Genomic DNA, 10,954 nt, shown 5'->3' with positions numbered 1-10,954 from the left:
AAAGATGTGCATGACATTATATAAACTGCTCAAGACACTATGTAATATGTCCGTAAACGGGCAGTTTAAGATAAAGCATGTACAATTGTGAGACCTAGCTCTCCAATATACTTTAGACAAAGTAATACACACTTGTCTTCCATGAGGTTTGCAAGGTGTAACTTGCATGAAATACAGAATTAAGCCATCTCAATCCACGTCCGAAGAAAATATACCAATGAATATGAAGAATCTTGATCAAAAGCACACCAATTCAATTTCATAGACAGTTACAAACTCATTTTGGAGTACATTTGACACTCAAGACAAAAAACCTGAGATTAATTAGCATATATAACAATACAACAATGGCACTCATTTTGGAGTACATTTGACACTCAAGAAGATAAACCTGAGATTAATTAGCATATATGACAATACAACAATGGCAAAAGTAGCAGGCAGTCTTTTAAGGTCAAACATAACTAACTTAAACTTAAACTTTTATTCTACTTATATTATAAAACTTTATATATTAACGAACAAGGGGAATCATCGAAATTGGCTAAATTAGCTGTTTTCAATCGGCACTAATCGTTGTTTTCCTCCATATATCTCCGGGAGCTGACTTTCATCAATGTCCTGAAGCAGTGTTGATGTCAACGTTTTGTTATCCACAAAAGCAATCTACAGAGAACGTATATGAACATATAAGAAAATTCTATGATTCTGAGCACTATAGTAAAAGTTAGTACTGGTTGGCTATTTGCTTGAATTTTTTATGCAGTCAAGTGTGCTTGGTACAACCGTTTTGTTTGGCGCCTAGCCAATAGCCTCTCTCAAGCTACCCAAGAAGCACCTGCACCTCTAACCACGTAGTCTGAAGTTTGAACCAAAGAGCAAAGGATCCAATCCCTACAACTTTTACACGACGAAAAAATACACCATCCGTATTTGACATCATATGAAGTCAATACTCTGGAATACACATCACAGCGATCCTCAGAATCAGTATTTGGTGTTTGGAGCAGAGGCCCAGGAGGTCTCTTTTTCTAATTCAGAATAAATGAAATCTTGAATAGATGTAGATAAGAGCTTAAAACTTACCTTTTTCCTTGTATGGTTGTCGATAAATGGATAAATTATCTTCCATGCTGTCATGAAAATGTAAGGCACGTGGACTAGAAGCAATTTGCCAAGCCTTTCTGGGTAGCAGTCCTGCCAAATAATATGCTTTAGCATAAAATGACTAATAATGCTGTAAGCAAATTGGAAGAAATACAATAAACAAGCTTATACTGTGAATTGTAACAGAGTAGTCCATTATATCAAACAGCAAATATAATGCAGTAGCCATCAACAACACCTGTTCGGGAAAGAAAAGGAAATATTGCACATGACAGACCCTAACAAATGGTTGTAATTGAAATGATAACTCCACGTATGAAGGATGGTATTGATGCTGCGGATATTTTGTTGACTTCAGTAGGATTGGATTTATTTGATTAATATGAATGTGCCACACGACCTGCTGTCCTCATTGTTTTTCTTCGTCTACATCTAGACATCTAGTTACTAAATATGTAAATTCATGGAAATCATAATAGAAAATATGGTAATCCGATGACTACAGAGCCTGATAATTAGCTCTAGGTGGTTACACAACTTTGCATAGTATAAGCCTTATCTTCATATCTGAATTTAGGGTACATCCCTGTTGATATTTAAGATAAGGACGACATGAAGATGTTGTCATGTGGATGACAATAACTTGGCTGAGTCCTTACCTTCAAGTGAGTTACATTATAACCAGTTGAGTTAAGGTGAGTACATTATTTCGATTATAAGACTAATTTTATAAACTAGTCTAAAACCAATATATTTAGTTCTTTTTGGTGAAGAAAGAAACCTGTAAGATAGATAGAGCTCCTAAATATCCACGGATATCACAATTTGAGTATCCCCATCCTTGAAGATCTGCGATGACGATGAATTTTTCTTGTCCGCTTGGCATCCTGCAAGATCCATATATAACATCAAGGTATAATTCAAATATATAAGAAAACTGATAAGACGACCTGTCGTGATTAGTATACTGAGATATAATGAGTTACCTCAAACATATTTTTTCAAGAGTATATACCACAAATCCTGCAAAGACAAAGGAGTATAACTTAGCTAAATGAAGCTGATTTCTGTCTACGTAGATAAAATCTCCAAATCATGTAGCCCACACTGAATGGAACCTAACAGAACTGATGGATGTACAGTTCAATACCGAGACTGTGATATCAAACCAATTAGCCTTGATAATAAGAAGAACGTACTCTTGAACTCGTCCAGCCCTCCTTTCCCTTTGTTAGGAAAATGTTTTCCACCAAAGACAACCATTATGGGGCGCCTATTTCTGTCCATTCCTTGCAGGAAAAGTTTCTTGTGGGCTAGATCATGCGAAATTTGCGACTCCAAAATAGAGCCATTGGGGAGAAACTCACGTCTCCACTTTAGGTACTTCAAGAAGAAAGAAGACGCCTTCTCAATATCTAGGTCACGAGCACGCAGGAACCTTCTCAGCATCAAATCATCTACTTCCTATACAATATATAAACCATTCACATAAACTAAATGAAATGACCCTAACCAAAGTAATTGCACTAAATGTCATATATGATTTGTAAGAGAAAGGTCCTTATTATCATGTATGCCTCGTTCTTTAGTGTCATGTTTTCCTCTTCCAAAAGTTTTTCCATCACCAATTCAGAACTTCCAAGGGTAAGAGTGTGCTGGACTATATTTTGGTGCATCTTCCTTGGAATAAACTTGAAAAATCAAAATCAAAATTCTCATGAATTTTGGAAGCTCCAGATAATTGCTGTCTGTGGACATAACTGAATACTATTAAGCTACTAAAGGCTAGACATGCTTTTCACTTGACCGAGTGTACCTAAAGGTGTATAGTAGCATCTTCGGGCATTGGCATTTGGGCTGAGGTCTTGATATCTGACTAATTATGCACCAATTCCTTGACTGACTTAAGGGTCTTACTCTTCCTTGTAGGGAAATACAAACAATCATGTATTGATGATCATCTTAGGTCGCCTACTATATATCCTGCTCTTATAATCTGGAGTACAAGACGTACATAAGAGTCATCTACTATATTAGCTGAAACAATCACCTCCCATGGCCATGTAGAAATCAGATTCCTGTGCCAAAAATTTGCCGAATGATTGGTTCTTGTTAGAAAAATAGATTTGCACAAATCCATTAAGATATTAATGAGTAATTTGTCTCCCAAGTTATTCCACTTGAGATGAAATGAGTTTTACTTGAAACAGTACATAAAGAGAGAAAAACCTTTTCAAAATGGTGCACTGATTCGAAACAGTGCGTTATGCTCAAAAGGTACAACCTTTTGAAATAGGCACTGGTTCGAAATAGTGTTTTATGCCGAAAAAGTGTGACTTTTCGAAATAGGCAGTGGTTCGAAATAGTATTTTATGCCAAAATGGTGCGTCCTTTCGAAACATATGACTTTTCAAAGAGGTGCCTAACTTTTTCAAAGAGTCACTGTGCTGTTTCAAAAAAGTACTTCTCACCTATAAATAGTTGATAAATTTGGAAAGAAAGCAGGTGCCGACTAGCAAAGTCGGTAAAATCTTTGGGTGATGATACCAAAGGGGTTCGAACCCCACTAGCATCAAAGAGTTACTGATCTCGTTTAAAACAGGCTTGCCAATAAAATAAAAAAAAATTGGAAAGAAAGGCACACCAAATCAGACACCAGATCACACATTTCTAATATTTCTCTTCTCTCTCTCTTCTTAGTCAAATATTATGTTGTGTTCGCTAATTCTATAGAATTGAAGTGCTAGCTTTTTATAGAAGAAAATTCATTCTATCTTGGGAGACAGTTTCCCATCAACCTTCAAGCACCGTGAGAAAAAAAATTTGTCTTAAGAACATAGTGCATCTACACTAGGCTCAGATTTAACTAAGAAGTACAAGATACTTATAAGACAAAAAGTTTGTATGGTTTGGTAATTGGTAAAGAGTAAGTACAATTAAGTTGTATATTCCTAAAAACTTAAGACAGATTCCTTGTCTTGAATTAATTTTGTTGAATTCCTTTTGGTTATACTTATTGTTAATATACTAACAATCTTGAAGTGTTTTGTTCACGTTCCGTTGAGAAGCGGTGGTCAAAAGATTGATATGTGGCAAAAGTGGTGGTTACATAGATTCATGCACTGTTTAGAACATCGCAACTGTAATCCTTGAAAAGGCACGACAAACGACCACTGTTTTTCTCTGGCTTGGATTAGCACTAATAAAATATAAATGGTTTTCCAATTTATTGGCTTTGTCATGATAAATTGGAAAAATGTGGGGGGTTATGTATCTCCTTGAATTAATCAATTCAAAATTAGAAATTTGTTGAAGCATTACTCAAAAGACATCAAATGTGGTGTTTTACTCTATGAGAAATGCATAAATTTCAAGGAAAACCTTAAAGCAAATGTGCATAGCAAGGTATATTATGGAATCAGAATTCATAGCGTTGGACAAAGTTAGAGAAGAAGTAGAGTGGTTTTGAAATTTCTTAGAGAATATTCCAAACTAGGCTAAACCTGTGCCAGCAGTGTGTATACACTATGACAGCCATTCTACTATTGGTAGAGCACAGAGTAGCATGTATAACGGAAAGTCTCGACACATCCATCGTAGACATAACACCGTTAGACAATTGCTTTCAAATGGAGTTATTTGAATCGACTATGTAAGGTCAAAAGATAACATTGAGAATCCGCTTACAAAAGATTTAACAAGAGAGCAAGTGGAAAAATTATCAAGGGGAATGGAATTAAAGCCTTTGAGATAATCAACCAAGAGTTCTCATAATGGAAAAACCAACCTAGTTGACTGGAGATCCCAATATCTAGGTTCAAAGGGCTAACTGAATTATGTTTGTGACTCAGTAAGCGCTAGAGAGTAATACTATACTCTAACCCATTCCTATATAAGACAGTGCATAGCTGTCGCGAGACCCAGGATAAGTAAAGCTTTTAATGATTTACTATATCTTGAAAAGTTATGTTATCCAAGTGAAGTATTGCAGGATACTCTTTATAGAAATTACCTATGTTAGTGCGAAGTGGGGCAACTTCTATGAGAATTTTAAAAGCAAATGTTTTAAAAGCACTATCTAAAACCAAAAAGTGTTCAAGACTTCAAAGCCACAATGAACACAAACGTGAGAACCAATAGTATTCGAAAAGGTACTGCATGAAGATAATTGTCTAAGTTTATACAAATGGCTGACAGTTCAAAGACATTAATTGAAGTCTATTGATCGTCCAATTAAATCATATCGTCTTTCACTAAGGCAAGTTCAAGGCCTCCCATGCTACTTGACCTGATGCGGTATCTTTTCATTTGTAAAAGAACAGAAATCCGATGTTTATGATAGAAGAAGCCAAATCTTCATTCATTTGGGGGATTGTTAGAAAAATGGATTTGCACAAATCCATTGAGATATGAATGAGTAATTTGTCTCCCAAGTTACCCCACTTGAGATAAAATGGGTTTCCCTTGAAATAGTACGTAAAGAAAGAGAGAAAAACCTTTTTGAAAGGGTGCACTAGTTCGAAACAGTGCATTATGCCGAAAAGGTGCGACCTTTCGAAATAGACACTGGTTCTAAATAATGCTTTATGCCGAAAAGGTGCGACTTTTCAAAATAGGCATTGGTTCGGAACAATGTTATATGCCAAAAATGGTGCGTTCTTTCGAAACATGGGCTTTTTCAAAGAGGTGCCTAACTTTTCCAAAGAGTCACTGTGTTGTTTCAAAAAGGCACTTCTCACCTATAAATAGTGGATGAATTTGGAAAGAAAGACACACCAGATCACACATTTCTAATATTTCTCTTCTCTCTCTGTTCTTAGTCAAATACTATGTTGTGTTCGCTTAATTCTATAAAATTGAAGTACTAGCTTTTTATAGAAGGAAATCCGTTCTATCTTGGGAGACAGTTTCCCATCAACCTTCAAGCACTGTGAGGGAAAAAATCTGTCTTAAGGACATAGTGTATCTACACTAGGCTTGGATTTAAGTAAGAAATACAAAACACTTACAAGACAAAATGTTTGTATGGTTTGGTAATTGGTAAAGAGTATGCAGAGAAAAAGGGTTGTTTGTGTTTTTTCTTGTAAGGCGCGACTCGTGCCCTAGTTAGCTAAGTACAAATCCTCCAAGGATGAGGAAGAGGAGAGAAACTGGTACTGTTCGTGTGAAGAAGTTTGAGCGCGCACGTGCTCAGAATGGTCGTGACCAAGGCGCGCCTACGCCCTTGCCGTGAAAAAGAAGATAGTTTTTTTTTCAGCCTCTCACGAAACATATCTACTGGAAGTTTGGATGGAAAAATAAGAAGGCGCCGCCACCGAATTGGCCTTTGAGGCCGCTATTTTTTTTTTTAGGCATAAGCTTTCACGCTACCAAGCTTTATGCCTAAACTTGTCAATTTCTATTTTTCTACAATAACCGCGAAATTGCAGTTTACTATAAAAACAAAAATTAGGTTTTGGAAAACCAAGTCTTGCATAGAAACCCAATTTTGAGAGCAAATAAAATTGAGAAAAAACCCTTGCAAAGAAAAAAACTTGTAAGGAAAGAGGAGTGATCTAGTAAGATGGAGAGACTTGAGAGGAGTGATTGTAATCTTTCTTCACATACTTATAAAAGGATTAGCTCTTGTGGAAGTAAGCATCATTGGCCGAACCACGGTACATCTTTGTGTTGTGGTATGTTTTACTTGCTTTATATTTCTATTGCTTGTTTGTGATAGTTATATTCATAGATTAGGATTGTGGTTGTTGGTTGTAGTGAAAGATTAAAATTTTTATTGGAGTAGTATATTGTCCAAATACAAGCTATTTTAGTGGGGATCGATTGGTATCGTTTTCCCTAACAAGTGATATCAGAGCCAGGTTGGATTAAACCCAACAAAGTTGTTATCCAAACCTTGCCTAGAAGGTGTTTGAATTTTTTTTCTAAGAGGAGGTTTGAGTTTAAATAGCTTGTAGAGATAGACAATTCTGTAAACACTCGCATGACTAGTCTGAATAGAGCTAACTACATTATTTAGAAAGTCAAGATGAAAGACTTGTTCTATTGCAAAGACTTGGCACAACCCATTGAGAATGGAGAAGTAAAACCAGACGCAATTGTTGCGGTTGAGTAGAGCAAGCTTGACAGAAAAACAATTGGGTACATTCGACAGTGGATAGATGACAGTGTCTTTCATCATATATCCAAAGAGACTACCGCTTTTGGTTTGTAGAAAAAACTCGAAGACCTCTATAAAAGGAAGTTGGCCGGAAACAAAGTGCTACTCATTAAGAAGTTTGCTAACACGAAGTACAAAGAAGGTTCTTCAATGTATGAGCATCTTAATAAAGAACAGAATACCATTAATCAGTTGCACTTGATGAAGATTGATATGAGTGACGAAATTAAGGCTTTGTTACTATTAAACTCTCTACCCGACAGTTAGGAGACTTTAGCAGTTTCTCTAAACGGAGCTGCTAAGGATGGAATCATGTCCATAGAGATGGCTACCGGGGCATTGTTGAATGAGGAGACAATAAAGGGTCCACGAAGCAGCTACTCTTACTCAGAGATCCTTGTCACAGATAAGCGGGGGAGAGGTAAGAGCAGAAAACCATCTCATTCTAGAGGTGATGACAGAAGCAAATCTAGGGGTAAAACTAGAACTCCTAAGGCAGAGAGACAATGTTACTATTGTGTCACCAAAGGTCAATTCAAGTATGAGTGTAGAACACTGAAAAAGGATGAGAAGAATAACGGTGTACATGAAGACATAGTAAAGAGGAACGCAAACACAGGCCGAGATACTACCGCACTAGTAGACGATGATCTAGTGGAAATTGTGTCAGATTGTGGTAAGTGCTTTGCTAGTACCTCATGCCAGAATACAGAGTGGGTGATAGATACAGGAGCATCCTATCTTGTCACACTGCATCTTCACTACCTACAGCTGTGGTGAATTTGGTGAGGTAAAGATGGGTAACAGTGGCGTCTTGAAGATTGTAGACATTGGAGATATTCAGTGGTGTCTAGATGATATGGGTATTGAGCAGAACAGTATTGTTTTGTATTGTGATAGTCAGAGTATTATTCATTTGGCGAAGAACCAAGTTCATCATGCTCGGACCAAGCGTATTGATGTCCGTTATCATTTTGTGCGGGATGTAGTTGAGGATGGTGATGTAGTACTTGAGAAAGTGGGCACCCATGACCATCCTGCTGATATGCTGACGAAAGTTGTCACCAGAGTTAAGTTCCAATACTGTTTGGACTTGCTCCAAATCCTACATATTTGATTAGAGCCCTTTGTGGGCATGGCTCTTCGGGGCGGTTGACGGTGAGTTCGGGATATGATTTGAAGACTAGCGCTTCTTGATGGATGTGTTCGGCTTGGTTTTATGTGTTAAAACCTCACCGAGGTGGAGAATGTAGAGAAAAATAGTTGTTTGCATTTTTTCTTGTAAAGTGCGACTCGTGCCCTAGTTGGCTTGGAGCACAGCGCGACACGCGCTCCCTTAGAGGATTTGTACTTAGCCAAATTTTGGGTTGAGCGAAAGAAAAGTTACTAGACTTTTGTGTACAAATTTTATTAGGCGCGCTCGCGCTCACCTATGCCTAGGGCAAGGTGTGACTCGCGCTCGGACCCATTCACAGACACATCGATTTTTTCGGTCTAGTATAAAAACAGAAATTAGGTTTTCTATTCAACTTAACCTAACCCAACTAGAACAGAGACAAACATTGAAAAGTGCATTCTAAGTGAGTGTTTTAGTGTTCATTCTTTGTGAGTGAATTGAGAGCTCTTGTATATGTTACTTTGTGTATTTAGTAAAGCTTGGATCTCGCTGGTGGATGTAGGCACATTGCCGAACCACGTTATATCCGTGTCTTGTGGTTTGTTCTATTTTACATTAGTCTCTTTACTTTATATACTTGTTAGTTGTTAGCTGATATTGAGAAGTGTTGGGATAGTACTTGGAGGATGTTGAAGTCTTATCTTGAAAGAAGAATCAATCCTTGTGTAGAGTTGATTCTTTCCTGTAGTGAATATCATTGTTTCCGCTTTAGTTATTCACAACAAAATAAGTACAATTAAATTGTATATTCCTAACAATTCTGTCATATAGTCATAAAGATAAAATCCTATACATGGGACCGCCGAACCAATGGAACTCCCCTAACATACCATGACACCATGTACACAATCTTGGTGGTGGACACATATACTGATATGTTAAGTTACAATATCACGGAACTCACGTATGAAACTTCAGAAATGAGTCGTTCGACATAACCCCCTGGGAAAAAGAATAAGTACAAGAATGGAAAAAAGTAGGCTGTGTTGGGTGTAGTTGGGACACGAAAGGCCGGCATGCTTAACTAATAATATTATCAAGTTCGGTTGATGAATCCATAAAAAGTTCGGTGCCAATAACGGGACCCACTAACTATAACTTTACTTTGTAAACTACAAAACCAGTACAAGTCCCAAATCCAACAATTCACTTTCCTAGAATGCAATCACTCTAACAAAAATATACGTATATCAGTATATGCTATATATCAGTCATCAGTGTTAGTTGTTTATAGTGAACGTGAATGATAACAGATAAGAGAGTGATCGACCTTTGAAGTGGGATCCTGTTTCTCAACACAAGCTCTCATGAGACCCAACTTGCGCTGCTCCAGTTCATTTCTGCCGTTGATGCAACTAGTTGTTGAACACTTAACATCTTCTTTGTTAGTAGTAGCATTCTCCATTTCTTTCTTTCTATCTCTTTGAATAGGTTGACTGGTTGTGGACTTGTGGGAGCTCAGACAAAGTAATGAAAGAGAAACGAGAGGTGTCCAATTTATGTGGACGTATGCACATCTCACCCCCGATAATAAGGTAGTTAGTCAGTAGAGGTCATTATTATTGTAGATGTTGCTCGTCAAAAATAAATGCCTGTATCTGAAGATGTCGCTACTAATAAGTACACAAATTAGTAGGGACCAGACCAAGGCTCAAAATATCACTGATATATCTGAAATATTTTTGATATATTTCATTTTTTTGGTATACTGAGATAAAAATATTTAATATATTTAAACCGTATACGATATAATGGTTATCACAATCTATATATATATATATAAAAGCTCGCGCATATTCTCTCTCCTCACCATATCGCTCCATTTTGCACTTCCAACAATATGATTGGCTCCTAAAAAATCGGATGGAATAATAATTAGTGACACCTCCCCAGATTTGTTTAAATCTCCCTAATCTATGCTTAATTTTCTATAGACTCCTCAAATTGATAAAAAAAAAAAAAAAAAAAAAAAAAAAAAAAAAACAACAACAAACAAAATAAATAAACCTTATCCAAATTCTATCGAAATCCTAACTTTTCTCCTCAAAATTAGGAAGCTGCTTCCAATGATGAAGTAAAGGTTGCTATTGCAGATAAAATCAGTCGAGAGAGAATCGGTCATGAAGTATGTTTACACTCTTCCAGATGTTTAATATTGCCATGGAATGCATCGCCTATTTCTTTAAATTAAACTCCTATTGCCATTTCTGTATGTTTCATCAATAGACATTAGTTTAATTTCTTTAACTCTCAGATTCTTGGCCTCTCTTTGCGGATCGATCTCATGATCTCTCGAAACGAACCGATTAAAGCGATTGCTTACATTTGTGAGTTCTGCGATTAATTTGGGTTGTATTTAGTCTTCCATGTCTTCCTCATGAATCTGGGTCTCCAAATTTTGAAGACAGGTTTTTCTTTCCTCGCGTCTCTTTCTTTCTTTGGTTCTTTTATAGTCTGTTATCGTGCAGAGGTTGAATATTGTGCTTACCAAAAACCAAAAAAAAAATATT

The 10,954-nt window shown here is 36.7% G+C and overlaps 1 protein-coding gene across 3 annotated transcripts; it reads right to left on the bottom strand.

Annotated features, from left to right (window-relative positions):
• Positions 1–233: 233 nt before the first annotated feature.
• Positions 234–10,044, bottom strand: LOC147515599 (uncharacterized). 3 transcript variants are annotated; one of them, XM_086588498.1, is made up of 6 exons: positions 9,715–10,044; positions 2,307–2,571; positions 2,094–2,130; positions 1,889–1,994; positions 1,087–1,197; positions 234–666 (listed from the first exon to the last, which is right to left on the bottom strand). In XM_086588498.1, exons 1-6 carry the CDS (start codon positions 9,847–9,849, stop codon positions 550–552), a joined length of 771 nt encoding a protein of 256 aa, XP_086444624.1. In that variant the 5' UTR covers positions 9,850–10,044; the 3' UTR covers positions 234–549. The 3 variants fall into 3 exon arrangements, with proteins under 3 accessions (XP_086444624.1, XP_086444626.1, XP_086444627.1); XM_086588500.1 differs by having other exon boundaries at positions 234–621; positions 9,715–10,030; XM_086588501.1 differs by having other exon boundaries at positions 370–957; positions 9,715–9,984.
• Positions 10,045–10,954: the final 910 nt, after the last annotated feature.

This window comes from Coptis chinensis, chromosome 2 (genome assembly GCF_015680905.1).
Source record: "Coptis chinensis isolate HL-2020 chromosome 2, ASM1568090v1, whole genome shotgun sequence".
Lineage (NCBI taxonomy): Eukaryota > Viridiplantae > Streptophyta > Magnoliopsida > Ranunculales > Ranunculaceae > Coptis > Coptis chinensis.
The sequence above is the reverse complement of the archived record's forward strand: the minus strand, read 5'-3'. Positions and strand labels throughout refer to the sequence as shown.